At 52.1% G+C, this 17,784-nt stretch overlaps 1 protein-coding gene and 1 pseudogene across 1 annotated transcript; one reads left to right on the top strand and one right to left on the bottom strand.

Moving 5' to 3' along the window:
- Nucleotides 1-11,803: 11,803 nt before the first annotated feature.
- On the bottom strand, nucleotides 11,804-15,200 carry CLEC4G (C-type lectin domain family 4 member G). The gene is made up of 9 exons (XM_039251618.1): nucleotides 15,119-15,200; nucleotides 14,684-14,785; nucleotides 14,269-14,322; nucleotides 14,026-14,088; nucleotides 13,686-13,790; nucleotides 13,271-13,360; nucleotides 12,920-13,068; nucleotides 12,616-12,731; nucleotides 11,804-12,342 (listed from the first exon to the last, which is right to left on the bottom strand). Exons 1-9 carry the CDS (start codon nucleotides 15,198-15,200, stop codon nucleotides 12,204-12,206), a joined length of 900 nt encoding a protein of 299 aa, XP_039107549.1. The 3' UTR covers nucleotides 11,804-12,203.
- A 484-nt stretch (nucleotides 15,201-15,684) lies between these two features.
- LOC120244839 lies at nucleotides 15,685-16,914 on the top strand (annotated as a pseudogene).
- The last annotated feature ends 870 nt before the right edge of the window (nucleotides 16,915-17,784 follow it).

Below are 17,784 nucleotides of genomic sequence, written 5' to 3'. Positions count from 1 at the left end.
TGGCCCTTCTCCGTCTTCCAGGTATCTGCTCTCCGAGGGAGGTGACCTTGGCCAAGGTGGCCCCTAACTCCTCAGTCACCCCCGTAACCGTCTCTATGACCTGCCTCCTGTGTGTGGACGTGTGTGGTTTGCTTGTTCGTCACTGGTACCCGCTGGGAGGTGAGCTCCAGGGGTGGGAGGGGCAGGACTGTCACCGCGTCCTCAGCCCATGTCACAGCCCTGTGAGTTTCCTAGGACTGCTCTAAAGAATTGCATGCACTTCCTTGGCGGCATTAAACCGCATAAATGTGTTATCTCACAGATCTGGAGGTCAGAAGTCCCAGCTCGGGCCTCACTGGGCTAAAATCAGGGCATCCACAGGGCTGCCCTCCTGGAGGTTCGAGGGGAGAATCTAATTTCCTTGCTGGTTTTTCCGCTTCTACAGGCGCCCACACCTCCTGGCTTGTGGCCTCTTCCCTCCAGCTTTCAGGTCGTAGCAGAGAACTTCCAATCCCTCGCCGACTCTGCTTCTGCCTTCTCAGACTCTGATTTTCCTGCCTCCCTCTTGTGTGTGTGGTTTTTAAAATTAATTTATTTTGAGAGAGAGCAGGGAAGAGGCAGAAAGTGAGAGAGAGGATCCCAAGCAGGCTCAGCACTGTCAGCGCAGAGCTCCATGCGAGGCTCAAACTCACGAACTGTGAGATCATGACCGGAGTGAAATCAAGAGTCAGGAGAGGCGCCTGGGTGGCTTAGTCGGTTAAGCGTCCGACTTTCGCTTGGGTCATGACCTCGCGGTTCGTGGGTTCGAGCCCCGCGTCGGGCTCTGTGCTGACTGCCAGCTCAGAGCCTGGAGCCTGTTTCAGTCTGTGACTCCCTCTCTCTCTGACCCTCCCCTGCTCACACTGTCTCTCTCTCTCTCTCCTAAAAAGAAAGAAAGAAAGAAAGAAAGGAAGGAAGGAAGGAAGGAAGGAAGGAAGGAAGGAAGGAAGGAAGGAAGGAAGAAAGAAAGAAAGAAAGAAAGAAAGAAAGAAAGAAAGAAAGAAAGAAAGAAAGAAAGAAAGAAAGAGTCAGGTGCTTGACTGAGCCCCCCAGACACCCCTTATTGCCTCCCTCCTATAAGGACTCATGATGCTGACTCCCCCCACCCCGAGGGGAATCCAAAATGGCCTCTGTCTCCAGATCCTTGACTTAATGAATCCCATGTGTAAAGTCTCTTTCACCGTGTAAGGCCACGTAATCCCAGGTTCCAGGGATTGGGGCAGGGACACCTTTCGGGGAGCCATTATTCAGCCGATCACAGCACTCTAAAATGCCGTTGTTATTATCATCCCATTTGATGGATGCAAAAACAAAGGCACAGAGAAGGAAAGTCATGTGCCCTGGCTCACCCAGTGAGTAAGTGGCAAGCACAGTCCAAGTGGTTTTGGACTCTGGGCTTCCTGTCGACTTCTCTGAGACTAACCCACTTGTGCCTTCTGTGTCTGGAGCTGGGGGTGGGATGGGGGTGAGGGGCTGGGGCCAATGGGGAAAGGGCTAGCAAGAGCTTGAGGCAAGTGTGTCCTTCTCTACCTTAGGGGCCTCCCCAGACACCTCGGCCAACCTGGTAAGAGGCCTTGGGATCTCAGGGGGTTTCCTAGGATGGCGGGGGGGAGGCTGGAGTTTGGAAAGAACAATCTATTCTGTCACAAGGCCATTTCCTGGGAAAGTGGGGTGATGGGTGGGGCCGGTCCTTCCAGGAAACCTGGCTGGGCTTCAAGGTCACCACTAACTTGCTGACTCAGCCCCAGACAGTGTGGTCATGTGTCACTCAGGGGGTTATTGGTGGGGACACCCACTGGGAAAGAATCAGAGGGCACGGGGGGGCTCCCCTCCATGCCCCTACTCCCTGCTTCCCAGCACAAGACCCCTTGGCCTCTCCAAGACAGACCCTCATTCCCCTCCCCTCCCTTCCCCCTCAGACTAGAAGTGCAGGGTCTGGGGCATTGTTTTTCCAGAATGTTCCACCTGCAACCTTATCATGGGAGCACACCATCTTCTATCCCTCCTCATCACCTGCCCCTCTGCTCACCAAGCTGTGAGCCCCAGAAAGGCACCAGGCACAACCTGAACCCCAACATTTCGTTATGACAATTTGCAAGCACACAGAAAAAGTTGAGTTGAAGAATGAAAAACCCATCCCTAGAGCGCACGGTCAATATATTACAAATCAATTCATCTCCCCACCCCTTAATCCATCTTGTATCTTTCTGCGTTTTTCAAAGGAAGTTGCAGACGTTAGCTTATTTCCCCCTAAAACTCTAGCCCACAAAACATGAACTAGAGTCCGATATTTGTTTGCCATCCTTCTTCCTTTTTTCCTTGGGAGTAAAATAGAACAAAATGTGCAAATCCCAGGTGTGTTTTCTTTGACCTTTGACCAATGCACTCGCCTGTGGAATCCAAATCCCTAGGAAGACACCAGAACGTTCCCATCCCTTCAGAAAGTTCTTTTGTGGCTCTTCCTAGGCAATCCCTGCCTCTGCTCCCACATAACTATTGTTCTCACATTTCCTCTATCCCGGAGTAGTTTTGCCTGTTTCTATAATCTCATATAAATGGACTCATTAAGTCTATAGTATTTTATAAATGGCTGCTTCCGCTCTGCCTGTTTGTTTCAGATTCCTCTGTGTCCAGAGACCCTGACCTCTTGTTCTCCACTGGAATTCCTGTGCCTGACATATTATAAATGCTGAAAAATGTTTATGGGTAGGGAAATAATTGTACTGAGTGAATGAATGAATGAGTGGATGGATGAATGAATGAATGAAATTGCTCCTGACTCACAAGACAGTTGATCTGACTCCTTCTCTCCAGCTTTTCTCACCAACCTCCTCCTTGGTCTTGGTTCAGGGGCTGTAATACCAAATACCCCCCATCCTGCTTCCCAGTCTTATCTTCCATGAGAACACGTATTATCAGGCACATGTTAACATCAGCTTCCTGCTTTCCCCCTTTATCTGCCTCAACTTCCAGCATCATTTCCTCCCTTCCTGTTCTTCTCTAGATAAACTCCCCCACCTGGCTCTGGAACTGCTGAAGTCTTTCCTGGGTCAGAAATACCCTCCCCAAGGGCCGGAGCTCCAAGACGTTGCTGAGCATTGGGGCACAAAATGGCGCAGCCCTTTTGGGAAACTGGATGTGTCTTATAAAGTTAAACATTCACCTACTACCTGATCCACTCCTAGGGACTCACCCGGGAGACGTGACCATTTAAATTCGTCAAAAGATCTGTCCAAGAGTATCCGCGGCAGCTTAGTTCATAGTAGTCAACATCGGCGGCAGCGCCGACACCTGTCAACAGGTGAATGGATGCACCTGCTGTGGTCCGGCGACTCGATGGAAGACGAGACAGGGATGAAAAGGAACAGACTGGATGGACACAACGGCATGGGTGAATGTCAAAAGCATCATGCGTGGACAAAGAAGCCAGACACAGAAGACTATATACCGTGTGCTGCAATTCAGATGACATCCAGAAAAAACAAGTCTAGTGGATCGTGATGGCCAGCAGAACGGCGGCAGCCTGGGGCAGGGGGTCGGGAGAATGTTAGGGGATGATGGAAATGTTCCGTGTCTGCCGTGCAGTGGGGAGCACGTGGCTGTGTGCCTTTCTGGAACCTCATTTTTTAAAAATGTTTATTTACTTATTTCTGAGAGATAGAGACAGCATGAGCAGGGGAGGGTCAGAGAGAGAGGGAGACACAGAATCTGAAGACAGGCTCCAGGCTCTGAGCTGGCTGTCAGCACAGAGCCCAACGCAGGGTTCGAACCCACAAACCGTGAGATCATGACCTGAGCCGAAGTCAGACGCCTAACCGACTGAGCCACTCAGGCGCCCCTCTGGAACCTCATTGAGTTGTAAGCTTGAAATGGATGCACCACATTTTTAAAATTGTTGACAGGCGCCCCGTGTCTTATCTGTTTTTAAGGGTGCAGTGTGGTGCTTATACTTAACAGGGGCGTTAAGTATTTTCACATTGTTGTGCAACCAATCTCTAGAAGTTTTTTGTTTTGCAAAATGGAAACTCGCACTCATGACACAACAGCTGTCCGTGTCTCCTTCCGTCCCAGGGACTGGCCATCAGCATTCGGCTTTCTGTTTCTATGAGTTGGACTATTCTATGGATGCCTCGCGGGAATGAAATAATATACCATGTGCTATTTTGTGACCAGTTGTATTTCACTGACCATAGTGTCCTCAAGGTTCAGAATGTCAGAATGTCCTTCCTTTTTTTAAAGTTTATATTTATTTTGGGGGCACCTGGGTGGCTCAGGTGTTAAACATCTGACTTTGGCCCAGGTCACAATCTCATGAGTTTGAGTCCCACATTGGGTAAGCCTCACTTCTCTCTCTCTACCTTTCTCTGTCTGCCCCTTGCTCACTTTCGCTCTCTCTCACACACACACAAATAAAGCTTATATTTATTTTTGAGAGAGTGACAGGAGAGAGAGAGACCAAACGGGAGGGGCAGAAAAAAGAGAGAGAGAATCCCACGCGCTATGCTGATGGCAAGAGTCAGATGGTTAATCAACTGAGCCACCCCGGCGCCCCAGAATGTCCTTCCTTTTCAAGGCTGAATCATATTCCATTTTACAGATGGACCCCATTTTGTTTATCTCTTCATCTGGCACTGGACACTTGGGTTGGGATGGAGTTGCTGGGTCAATGGTACTCTGTTCCTGATTTGGGGGGCGGGGGGACTGCCATACTGTTTTCCACAGCGGCGGCACCATTTTACTTTCTCACCAGCCATACATGAGGGTTCGCTTCTCCACACCCTTGCTGACACTTGTTATTTGTTGTTGCTGTGTTTTGATAGACATTGTCCTAATGCGTGTGATAAGTCGGTGCCTTTTATTGTATATCAATTATACCTCAACAAAGTTGATTTTTAAAATGACTTACAAATTTGTTTTTGAGAGAGAGAGAGAGAGAGAGAGACGAGTTGGGGAGAGGAGCAGAGGGAGAGAGAGGCTGTTAAGCAGCTTCCACAGTCAGCGGGAGCCCACCTCAGGGCTCCATCCCACCTCAGGGCTCGATCCTACGACTGTGAGATCATGACCTGAGCCAAAATCAAGAGTCGGTTGCTCAACTGACTGAGCCACCCAGCTGCCCCTAAAATTATTATTTAAAAAAAAATATTTTTGTAATGTTTATTTATTTTTGGGAGAGAGAAACAGAGCATGGGGGGGAGGAGCAGAGAAAGAAGGAAACAGAATCCAAAGCAGGCTCCAGGCTCTGAGCTGTCAGCACAGAGCCCAATGTGGGGCTCGAACCCACGAACCGTGAGATCATGACCTGAGCCTAAGCCAGACTCTTAACTGACTGAGCCCCTAAAATTATTTTTTAAAAGAATTATACGGGGAGCAAGTGCAAACCAGGACCACTCAAGATGTGGCCACCGTAGTCAAGGTAGGAGGCGAATGAGTATTGTCAGCTGATGGGAAGTTACAGTTAGATCTCGAGTGGTGAATGCCATGTTATGGGTGTTTAAAGTCTATTACTGGTGTTTCTAGTGGCTTCTGAAGTCAAGGTGTCAGCAGAGTGCCATTGGCCTTGAGGCTCTAGGGGAGAATTGGGTTTTTATCCTTTTTGGAGTGGATGGGAGGTTAAGACATTTTTTAAATTAAAGAAATTTTAAGTTTATTTACTTATTTTGAGAAAGAGCTGGAGAGAGGGAAGGAGGAGGGGCAGAGAGAGAGTGGGTAAGAGAGACCCAACCAGGCTCTGTGCTATCAGCATGAAGCCCAATGCGGGGTTCAATCTCATGAACCGTGAGATCCTGATCTGAAACCCGAAACCAAGAGTCAGACGCTTAACTGACTGAGCCACCGGGGCGCTCCAAGACCTTATTTTCTAAGAACAACTTTAACTTCACAGCAAAATCGAGCAGAAGATACAGACACTTCCCATATAATCCCATCTACTCTGCGCACAAGTGTAGCCTGCCCTGTCATCAACACCCCCACCAGGGAGATACTTTGTTACAGCTGATGAACCTACATTCACAGGTCCTTACCACCCAGAGCCCATAGTTTACATTAGGGTTTGATTTTGTACATTCTTTTTTTTTTATGGCAAGTTTTCTTTTTTCTTTTTCTTTTTTTTAGTGCTTATTTATTTCTAGGAGAGAGAGAGAGAGAGAGACAGCGTGAGCAGGGGAGGGTCAGAGAGAGATGGAGTCACAGACTCTGAAACAGGCTCTAGGCTCTGAGCTGGCAGTCAGCACAGAGCCCGATGCAGGGTTCGAACCCACGAACCGCAAGATCATGACCTAAGCGAAAGTCGGACGCTTAACCGACTAAGCCACCCAGGCGCCCCAAGTTTTCTTTTTTTAAAAAAAATGTTTTACTTATTTCTGAGAGAGAGAGAGAAAGAGAGAGAGAGAGAGAGAGAGAGAGAGAGAGAGAGAGAGAGACACAGTGAGCAGGGGAGGGTCCGAGAGAGGGAAACACAATCTGAAACAGTCTCCAGGCTCTGAGCTAGAGGTCAGCACAGAGCCTGATGCCGGGCTCGAACCCACGAACCGTGAGATCGTGACTTGAGCTGAAGTTGGACGCTTAACCGACTGAACCACCCAGGCGCCCCAGCGTTGTACGTTCTATAGGTTTGGACAAACATATAGTAACATGTGTCTACCATGACAATATCATACAGGGTAGTTCCACTAAAAATCCTCTGTGCTCCACTGATTTCTCCTCCCGACCCCGCCCCCCAGCCCCCAGCAGCCTCTGATCCTTCTACTGTCTTCATAGTCGTGACTTTTCCGGAGTACCATACAGTTGGAATCATACAGTATGTAACCTTTTCAGATTGGCCTCTTTCACTTACTAATGTGCATCGAAAATTCCTCCGTGCCTCTTCATGGCTGATAACACGTTTTTTTTTAGCACTGACTGAATGACATTCTATTATCTGGATGTACCATCTGTTTGTCCACTCGCCTTTGGAAGGACGTCTGAATTGCTTCCAAGCTTTGCCAGTGTGAATAAGGCTGCCATAAACATTCGCGTGTGGGTTTTCATGTGGACATAAGTTTTCAACGCCTTTGGGTAGACACCAAGGAGCACAATTACTGGCTTTTATGGTAAGAGTAGGTTTAGTTTTGGGGCGCCTGGGTGGCTCAGTCGGTTGTACGTCCGACTTCGGCTCAGGTCATGATCTCACGGTTTGTGGGTTCGAGCCCCGGTTCGGGCTCTGTGCTGACAGCTCAGAGCCTGGAGCCTGTCTTTGGATTCTGTGTCTCCATCTCTCACTGACCCTCCCCTGCTCACTCTACCTCTCTCAAAAATAAATAAAACATTAAAAAAAAAAGAGTAGGTTTAGTTTTGTAAGAAGCTTCCAGTCTGTCTTCCAAAGCGGCTGCCCCATTCTGCACACCCACCGGCAGCGAATGACATTCCTATTGTCCGCATACTGGCCATGTCCACATCTTCGCCAGTATTGGTGGGGTTCGTGTTTGGATTTTGGTCGTTCCCATAGGTGTGTTGTGGTCTCCCTTGCCTTCTCGGACTTCTGAGGTCCTCCCACATCCTGGCTCACGGTGCCTCCTTGCATCTTTAAAGCCGGCAATGGTGGGCCAGGCCCTTCTCAGGTCATATCACACTGACCATTTTTTGTAGCCACGTCTCTCTCCTGGATACTCTCCTGCCTTCTTTCACTTTCGAGGACGCTTGTGATTACATTGGGCCCACCTGGATCATCCGGTGATGTCTTCACCGCAGGGTCCTTAATTTAATCACACATGCCTAGTCCCTATGGCCATATAAGGCGACACATTCATAGGTTCAGGGCACTGGGACACAGACAGCTTGGGGAGATATTGTTCCATCCACTACAGACCTGTCACGGTGTTCTCATCAATTACTGTTGTGTCCCAGGCACATTACAGGTATATTTCAGATCCTACGGGGCGCTGTCGAGCCTTGGGGTCTCCAGGAATGGAGGTCCGTCTTTAAGACCGCTGACCTGGCCAGCCAGCCTCTCAGCGGGGAAACATCACAGGGCTTCTTGGTATTCAGGTCTCTGCCTGTATCAGCTTGAGAATTTAGTCTTTCTGGCGAGACTGATTCTCTAGGAAAACAAAAGCCAACCAAAGGCTGAGGTCTGTTCTGGGATTAGCGCTAGGCTCCAGGGATGCCTTTCTTCCCAGGGAGGTTGAATCTTGGAGGAGGGAGGACCTGGGACCAGGAAACCAAAGTTGCGTAACTTAACCCTGACCCTTTCCTGCAGGGTCTTCGTGAACCAACTCAAGGCTGACACGTGGGAGCCAGGCAGCGGGGATGCAGTGCCTGTGAGCTGACCAGGACAGGGCATGGCAGATGGCACAGGGCACAATAGACGTCTCGAGGGCAGTTACGTTGCTCTCTGGGCTCCTACCCAGGGCTCCCTCAGGCCCCAGACCCCAGTGTCTGAGCTGAGGGGCTTGCTCCAGCCAGAACCAGGTCTTTAAAAGATTCCTGGGCAGGGGCACCCGGGGTGCTCAGTCGGTTCAGCGTCCAACTTCAGCTCAGGTCATGATCTCGGGGTTTGTGTGTTCAAGCTCCGCATCGGGCTCTGTGCTGACCGCTCAGAGCCTGGAGCCTGCTTCGGATTCTGTGTCTCCCTCTCTCTCCGCCCCTCCCCTCCCCTGTCTCAAAAATAAATAAATAAACATTAAAGAAATAAAATTAAAGATCCCAGGGCAGCTCCTGCTTAGCTCTGGGGTCTCCCCTTTCTGCCTCAACCACAGTGCCCATTCGGCTCCATTCCCAGGAGAAACATCTGGGCCTCTTTGCCCATCTGTGCTGTGGGGTGTCTGTCCCCCAGGGCATCGGGGACTCTGCCGGTCAGGTTGTCGGCCAGACTTGAAGTCCAGCTGTAGGCTGTCAGTCGGTCTCTGTTGGTCTTCAGTTGGCCAGGGGTCTCCACCTGCTTGTGAGTTATGTTAGCCTAGGATCTGTGAGTCCCCCAGACCATCATTAACCCACTCACCAAGCACTTAGACACCAGGCAGATTTTCTGGCTCCTGGCCTCCCTGTGAGCCTGTTTGTCAGCTGGTCACGTCTTGTGTGAGGCTGCACAGTGGCCCTGAGCCTATCCAGGTCCTAATCCCTGGAACCTTGACTGTCATCTTACATGGCAACAGCGGTTTTGCAGATGTGGCTAAGAATTTAGAGGTGGGAAGATGTAGATCTTTAAGAATGTGGCTGGTCTTTGTCTCTTGCTCCTGGAAGGGATCATCTGCACCCTTGGGATTTCTCGAGTGCCAGGAGTGTCTTTGTCATCCGTGGGGTCCCCTTGGACCACACCTGAATTATACGGAGGGGATGGCTCAGGGTGGGAGCTGGTCATGCCAGAAAGACCAACCGTGAGGGTGAGACCTTCAACCACCTGACCTTGAAGAAAGGAAGGGGCTGGAGATGGAGGGCAGTCGTGTGGCCACTGATTCAATCAACAGCGCCTTCGAGATGAAATCCCAGTAAAAACTCGACACCAACGCTCATAGGAGGTTCCCGGTTGGTGAAAACATCACTGTGCCGAGAAGGTGACATGTCCTGGGTCCATGGGGACCGAACACAAAAGCTCTGTGTTTGGGACCCTCCTGGCCGTTGCCATATCATCTCTTCATTGGGCTTGTCTCGGTGTGTCCTTTATAATAAAGCTGTAAGTATGTAGTGAACTTTCCTGAGTTCTCTGAGTCATTCTAGTGAATTATGGAACCGGGATGGGGCGGTTCAGAGGATTGAGATCCTCTGAATTTGTATCAGTTGGTCAGAATCAGTTAGTTCGAAGAGTGGGTGTCCTAGGCAACCCCAAACCTGCATCTGGTGTCTGCAGTGAGGGCAGTCTTGTTAGGACCTATACCTTTAGGAGCACCTTGCTGGCTCAGTCGGAAGACCATGTGACTCTTGATCTCAGGGTCATGAGTTCGAGCCCCATGTTGGGTGTAGAGATTACTTAAATAAATAAAATTTTATTTTTAAATGTTTATTTATTTACTTTGAGAGAGCGAGAGAGAGCAAGGCCATGAGTGGGGGAGGATAGAGAGAGGGAGAGAGAGAATCCTAAGCAAGCTCCATGCTGCCAGCGCAGAGCCAGACGCGGGCTCAAACTCATGAACTATGAGATCATGGCCTGAGTCGAAGTCAGATGCCCAACCAACGGAGCCACCCAGGCGCTCCTGAATAAATAAACATTTAAAAAGACAGGTGAGGGGGGCACCTGGGTGGCTCAGGTGGTTAAGTGTCTGACTCTTGATTTCAGCTCAGGTCACGATCTCACAGTTTGTGAGTTCAAGCCCCGCGTCAGGCTCTTCACTGACGATGCGGAGCCTGCTTGGGATTTTCTCTCTCTCTCAAAAATAAGTGGACATTTAGAAAGAAAAAGAAACTATACTGTTCATCTGTGGGTGGCATCTATGCTAAGTCAGGGTGATTAGTGCCAAAGTTGCTTTGCAAGATCAAGATCACAGGGATTCATCCTGGATTATCTGGGTGGGCCCTACGCTGCAAATTGCAAGTGTCCTTGTACGAAGGGAAGCAGAGGGAGATGTGACATGGAAGGCAACGTGATCGGTGAAGCAAGTTCCTACCCTACCGATTCTGAAAATGGAAGAAGGTGCCAGGGGCCAGGGAATGTGAGGAATGCAGCTCAAGAAGCTCGAAAAGTCAAGGAACCCGATTCTTCCCTGGAGCTTCCAGAGGGAGCCTGGCCCTGGTGACCTCTTGATTTTTGGCCCAGGAAAACTAACTTTGGACTTCTGACTTCCAGAACTGTAAGAGGATGTGTGTGGTCTGTAAGCTGGCGCCCCACGAAACTCATACACCCCTCCAAGCCGACTGTCTGGAAACCCATCAGTCTACTGGCCAGCAGTCCACTAGGTAGTTTGTCTGTCCGGGACTCAGGTGGCTTCTCCGCCTGGTGAGTGCCTAGCTCTGGGCTGCAGTAGTAGAGCATCCAGAGAAGGGTCGGTGTTCGCAGAAAGGTCTCCCCTGGCTGGGCGGGGTGGGGGGGTGTGTGCAGGTGGTTTTCCCTCCTCTGCCTGCTCAGTCGCTGCTCTCAGGGCTGGGCGGCCTGGGGGTTCCCGAGCTGCCCCGGAGTAAAGGCTACTAGCCTGTCCTTCCCCTCAGTTGGACCCGTCTCCGCTGGAAATTCTGGGAGAGCCCCTGTGTCTCCAGGACGGGAGCAGGACACTTTGGGAGTGCAGGGTGAATTCACATCAAAAGTCCCCGGCTGCTAAAGCCAGGCTCAGTGCACCCTGCACCCCCCAAAAATGGGCTCCGCCATCCTCCCCAACCCCTGCTTGCAAAGACCTTCTTTCCCAGCTCCTCGTGCTGAAATCCCATTGGTGCTCGAAGGACCATCTTCTCTGCAATGTATTTCCTGATCACTCCGCCCAGTGGTCACGAGCCTACCAACACAAGACAGAAAGGACTTGCTCCTCAGGTCCCGGCATGCCGTCTCCCACCTGCCTCAGGGCCTTGTCTCAGACTGCCTCATCTCCACAATGGGGTGACAGTGTTCCAGAGGCGTGCCTCCCTCCAGATGCCTCGCGCGTCACTCCTTGCCATCACTGATCACAGCATCATCCCAATGCCCAGCGAGATCGGAGAGCTGGGTCTGAGTCATTCCATGTCCTAGTGCCTTACAGCCATCCTGGCTCCGTACGCGTTACTCCTTGACTCCCTGAGTGTTGGGGCATCTTAGGACCAGAAGGTCACTGACAGAGGTCAGGGTCACTCACGGGGATAAATATCAGGGCCTCTGGGATTATACGTAGAACAGCTCACCAAAGCCATGAACCAAGATTCATTTCTCAAGATTTATTGATGCTTCCTAAGTGCTGCGAAGACAGCTCACAAAACCCCCTGTCTGTAAGGCTTCCCAGTCTGGGGGGAAAGATGCAAGAACACCAAACAGCTCGGTCCCTGAATTGCCCGGCTTTGGCTAGGGAGGGAGGTGGGGTCAGTGGACCCGGTGGTTTGGGTGCGGTGGAGGCTAGGTTAGGACCACCCGAGGGCTTGCGGTGAGGCTGGAGCGGAGGTCCCAGTGCCTGTACCAGACAAGGCTGGGAGGGATGGTTCTCCGTAGTCAGGGATGGAGAAAAATAAAGAAATCGATGGAGGTGGGCGGCGCGGGGAAGGGGAACCGCTCAGGGATCGGCCACGGGCGGTGGGCGGGGCTCTCGGGGCGCGGGGCGGGGTCAGCAGCTGCGCCTCTTTTCACAAATCCAGTTGTCCCTCTCGTTGTCGCACGGTGCGTCGTTCCACATCCCGGTGCGTAGCATCATCACGCAGTCCTCGCGCCCCATAGAGTCATTGGGCTCCCCCAGGTTCCAGTGGCTGCGGAGGTTTGTCGGGGGGTGTTTCTGGGAGTCTGAGGATGGGCCTGGCGTCCGGCCCTGGGATCTATCCTGGTACTGCTTGGGTCCAATTTAGACACCCCGCGGGTCTACTCTGAGCAAGCACCTGGGAGATAACTTTCTAACTCCCAGAATTTAAACGCTCCGCCAGGGCCTGGTGTCCAGCCTGCCCATCCCACAGAGTCCCTGAGATCTGGCCAAAGCACTGCCGCTAGGGTCTGACCTGTCCCTCTCCCCAAGTCCCTTCCCTCACCTGAAGCTGAGCGGGACTCCGTCTACCCACTGGTAGCCCTGGATCTGGCGCCCGCGGCGCACGGCCCTCAGGCCCAGCCAGTAGCCGCGGCCATGCGTGTTCCGACTCAGGAAGCCCTGCGCGGGGAAGGAGACAGCCATCCGAGTCTGCCTCGCCCCCCGCCCCGCACCCCTCCCGGCCACGCCTCCTCAGGGGGGAAGGGGACTGAGCCATCCGAGTCGGCCTCGCTCCCCGCCCCGCATCCCCCGGCCAGGCCCCCTCAGGTGAATTCCGCCTCCCGCCTGGGACCTCGGGGGCTGCACACCTGCTCCTCCAGGTCCCCGACTATCACCAGGTGCCCGCCTTTGCCCGCGCAGTAGCGCTGCGACTCCTCCCACGTGGCGCGCAGGATGGAGAAAAGGTAGCAGGCGCCCTGGAAGGGCAGCCACGATGCGGGGCACTCCTCACAGGAGCCTGCGGGAAGGTCAAAAGAAGGTCAGAGAAGTGAATTGCTCCCGGGTAGAACGGACGGAAAAAACTGGGGGGAGGTAGGTCTAGGGGCGCAGCCGCAGAGGATAGGCCACGGTCAAAGGGCAGGACAGCTCTGGTCAAGGAATCCCAAGGCCCACAGGTAGGGTCCACTTGTCCCCTCCTCTCTCCCCTCTGTCTTGCTCACTGTTCCCCAGCCGGGCGGCCTCCAGAGCCCTGAGCAGCTCGCTGCGGATGTTCTCGCGGTCCCGGCCCGCTTCAGCCAAGCTCTGGGTCACTGTAAAGTCAAGGGAGTCCAGATTATGGCTCAGGTCAGCGTCAGGAGGAGGGTCATAATTAGGTAAAGGTCAGCATCCATGTCCGTGGTCATGGTCATGGTCAAGAACGACATCACAGGCAAGGACTGTTACAGCTGGTTGGGGCCAAGTTGCGGTTGGGGTTATGAGTTGTAGTTGAGATCAGAGGAGGTCGGAGGTCAGGATCACAGGATAGGGTCGCGGTCACCCAGGACCTATCTCCAGGATAGGTGTCAGTATGTGAATCAAGGGTCGAGTGACAGCCAGGGTGAGGGATCAGGGGTCGAGGCAATGTCCAGCTCTCACCGCGATCGCTCAGTTCTTTGAGGGCATTTCCCTGCTCGATCAGCTTCGCCTGCGCCTCCCCCAGCTCCGCGCGTGCCCTCTGCAGCAGCGTCTGTGTCCCTGAGCCTGGGAAGGAGGGGGGAAGGGAGGGAGGATGCGCGCGGGACGTCCATGACCAACCCGCCCCGCCCCCACCTGCTGCAGATCCCACCGCAACTCTCGGGCTCCAAGCCAGGCCCAAGCCCCGCCCCCAGCACATACGTCTTACGGCAGCCCCGCCCCCAGCACACACTTCTTACAGAAGCCCCGCCCCCAGCACCCACGTCTTACGGCAGCCCCGCCCCCTGCACACACGTCTTACAGCAGCTGTTGCAGGCTCGGAACTCCTCGTTCAAAACACCCAGCGCCGCCTTCTGATTCGAGGCTGGAATGACCCCCGCACGCCCCCCACACACTCCAGGTCATCTGCGGGGACTCACAGGACACCCTTCCCCACTCTCGGGCCAGCCCCCGGACTGAGGGGTCGTCACCCACCCTGTCTCCAGGGTCCTAGACACTCCGGCCCCGCACATCTGGGGGGTTAAGAGTCACCGAGTGCACGCACCGTTTGTCCTCAGCAGGTCCTGGTGGCCGAAGAGCGCCCCCCGCTCCGTGGAGGCTGTGGAGAGAGGCTCCTGCAGGCGGGGCCGGGGGACCCCGGAGCTCTCCCCTGGCCCAGGGGGTGAAGGAGCCCCCGTGTCGGGACGCGCAGAAGGGGCGGCAAGGCGCACAGTGCACGTGATGTGCACACACACACACACACACACACGGAGGAGAGACAGACACACGGGGACATGCACACACATTCATGCATGCACACGCATACACAGGTGGGTCACACAGGCCAAAGGCATGCACAAGCTCTGTTCACTCATGTTCACACTCCGACCCAGGCAGGGGTCCGGGACCCTGCTGGAGCGACCTGAGACAGAGGCAAGGTCTTTGCTCCCCCCGGGGGGACCTCATTATGCGTCACTCACCCTGAGAAAATAGGATGCTCAGAATGAGGGCCCACAGGACTAAGGCTGCCACCAGCACCAGGACCAGGAAGAAGAGTCTCCGTCCCCAGTGTCCCCAGCGCCCTGGGATAACACAGATGGACTCTGTGGGTCTCCCCTGCACCAGGACTGCCCTGGACCTCTGGGCCCCTGAGGACAGAGCCCTCGGAGCTTGGCTTCCTCCCAGGGAACGGAGATTCAGAGAGGTGAAATAACTTGCTCGTGGTCACACAGCTTCTGAAGTGGCAGAGTCATAATTCGAATTCAGGTCCAGCTGGTTCTGGCGCCTGCGATGTCTCTCCTGCACCCACTGCATGGACCCCCTCTTGGCTGTTCCCCTTCCTTCTCCCATCAGACCCCAAACCTCTGGCCTGAGAGACCCCAGGGGGCCCAGTGAGGGAGTCTCATCGCTCATACCTTCAGGGGCATCCTCGAGCCCGCCGCGCCACTTGCTGTACCGGGCAGTGTCCATGGTGAGTGGGCACCCAGCCCTGGGCATAGATATAAATGTAGCCCCTGCTGGTCCCGCCTCCTCTTTTCCTTCCTTTCCATCTTCCTCTCAGTTCCTGGTGCCAGGGATTCATTGACCAATCACAGTGCAGGGCCCTGTCTGTGGAAGGGAATAGAACTCTAAGAGAGTTAAGGAGTCTGGGGCACAAAATTCAGCCAGAGGTGCTGGGCTCTTGATACATGCAGCAGGCAAGTCGGGTCAGGCATCTGGAAATGTGCAGCAAATTCTCCGAGCGGAATCCCTCCAACAGACGTGTAGACCACGTCTCCACTGAACTTGCCATAAATATGGCAGCAATTTTCTACCCCTGGGTCAACGTGGACACGTCATGACCTGGTGGGGCTTTAGTGAAAGCAGACTTCCCTTAACTCCAAGCGAATGGCTGTCCTCACTGTTTGGGGGTGCTGTCAGCATGTTTCTGGAAGTGGTGAGTTTGAGACCATGGGGAGAATCTGGCTGAATGAGGGGCGAGATGAGGGCTTCGGTGGGTACCTGGGAGGGGTCTGTCACCGGCTCTTGCTTTCTCTAAATGAGAATCCAGAGCCAAGAGGAAATCCTTTAAGTACAGTGGGAGAAAATGGGCCTCATCCAGAATAAGGAGATGTAAAATCTCACCTACGAGCCAGATGATAACCTCAGGCAAATCATTTACCCTTTTCTTCATCTTTAGCATCAACAGGTGATAAAGCTTTCATTCACCCAATTCATTATGTTTCTGTGGCCATGTAGAAGACAGATGGGGAAGGGACCGGGAGACGGGGAAAGAGAGAGAATCCAAAGCAGGCTCTGCACTCGAGGAGGGGCTCAAACTCACAAACTGCGAGATGATGACCGAGCAGAAGTCGGACGCCCAACCGACTGAGCCACCCAGGCGCCCCTACCATGGATCTGCTTTTTGTCTTTAGATTTGTTTGCATTTTTCTAGCATTTGTAGAAATGGCACCATACAGCCCTTCGAGATTGGTTTCGTTTGCTCAGCATAATTATTTTGATTCATCCATGCGGCTGCAGTAATACCTCATTCGTTTTTTACTGCTGAGTGGAATTTCGTTGCGTGGATATGCCAGCCTCATGACCCACTTGCCTGCTGGTGGGCATTTGGGCTGTTCTCGGTTGCAGCCATCGTGAATACAAGTGCTGTGAACTTTTGGGAGCAAGGATTTTTGTGCACGTATGCTCTCATTTCTCTTGGGTGTATACCCAGGAGTGGATGGTGGCGTTACATGGGAGGCATGTGTCTCATTTTTTTCGAAACTGCCAAGACTATTTTCCAAAATGGTTGTGCCATTTTTCATCCCAATGAATGAGAGTTCCGTTTCCTCTGAGTTCTTGCTAGCACATGGCATGGTTAGTCTTTTTAATTTGAGCCATTCTATTATTTGCATGGTGTGATTTTAAGTTGCATCCCCTTGATGATTAATGATGTGGAACATCTTTTCACGTGTTTCTTTGCCATCTTAATATTTTATCTGGTGACCTGTCTCTTCTGATCTTTTGCCCATTTAAAGAAATAGATTGATCTGAGAGAGCAAGATGGTCACTCGCAGCTTTATGGGAGCCATCCGAGGAAACTGGGCCAGGGTTCTCGTTCTTGCTGTGTCTGCTCAAACTGGTACAGTGTGATCTGGAAACACGGCTCAATATGTGCGACCAGTGTCTCCATCAGTATGTGAAGGATACAGGCTTCACCAAGTTGGATTAAGTGAACTTCCTTGCAAGGATTATCCAAGAAATCTACCCTAACTGCAGGTATCCAAGATACCTACCTTGATGTTCACTCATACACACACACACACACACACACACACACACTTCAATTAGGAGTGTTTGTTTAAAAACAATGAGCTGAGTGGCTCATTCGGTTAAGCGTCTGACTTTGGCTCATGTCATGATCTCACTGTCTGTGAGTTCGAGTCCTGCGTCAGGCTCTGTGCTGACAGCTCAGAGCCTGGAGCCTGTTTCGGATCCTGTGTCTCCTTCTCTCTTGCTGCTCCCTCCCCGCTCATGCTCTCTGTCTTTCAAAAATAAAAAAACACCAAAAAATGTTTTAAAAATGGGTTGCTTATTTTCTTATTGTTTTGAGAGTTCTTTAGAATATTCTGGTAACAAACCTTTCATCACATATGTGGTTTTCCAATCTTTTCTCCGAGTCTGTGGCTTTTCTTTTCATTCCTTTAACAATGGCTTTCAAAGAACAGAGTTTTAAATGTTGCCAGAATCCAATGTACCTGTTTTTCTTCTATGGATTTTGCTTTTGGTGTTCTAACGAAGAACTCTGCCTAATGCAAACATTTCTCCTATGGTTTTTCCTAACAGGGTTTACATTTGGAGTTCATTTTGAATAAAGTGCAAGGTCTTATAATTGAAATTCTTTTTTTTTTTTTTGGTACATTAGCTTGAAATGTTGTTAAACTAGAAGCAACTCGAGGTCTAAAACAGTATAGCTGAGTGGGAAAGAGCAGGGCTCTGGAGAGAGAGGAGCCTGGGCTTGATTCTTGGTAGTGTCACTATAAGCCTCAAATTCCTCCTCTGTAAAATGGAAGCAGTAAAGGGCTATCAGCACCCTATCCAC

This window comes from Hyaena hyaena, unplaced genomic scaffold, assembly GCF_003009895.1.
Source record: "Hyaena hyaena isolate Hyena2069 unplaced genomic scaffold, ASM300989v1 scaffold_396, whole genome shotgun sequence".
Taxonomy (NCBI): domain Eukaryota; kingdom Metazoa; phylum Chordata; class Mammalia; order Carnivora; family Hyaenidae; genus Hyaena; species Hyaena hyaena.
Note: the sequence above shows the minus strand (reverse complement) of the source record. Positions and strands in the feature narration are given on the sequence as shown.

Excerpts from the sequence above, each read along its gene's own strand:
- CLEC4G (XM_039251618.1), bottom strand. The coding sequence starts at position 15,200 with ATGCCCAGGGCTGGGTGCCCACTCACCATGGACACTGCCCGGTACAGC. Across the intron at positions 14,323-14,683 it reads GAGCATCCTATTTTCTCAGG|CCTCCACGGAGCGGGGGGCG; the intron begins GTGAGTGACGCA and ends CTCTCTCCACAG. Across the intron at positions 12,343-12,615 it reads GGAGTCCCGCTCAGCTTCAG|CCACTGGAACCTGGGGGAGC; the intron begins GTGAGGGAAGGG and ends AAACCTCCGCAG.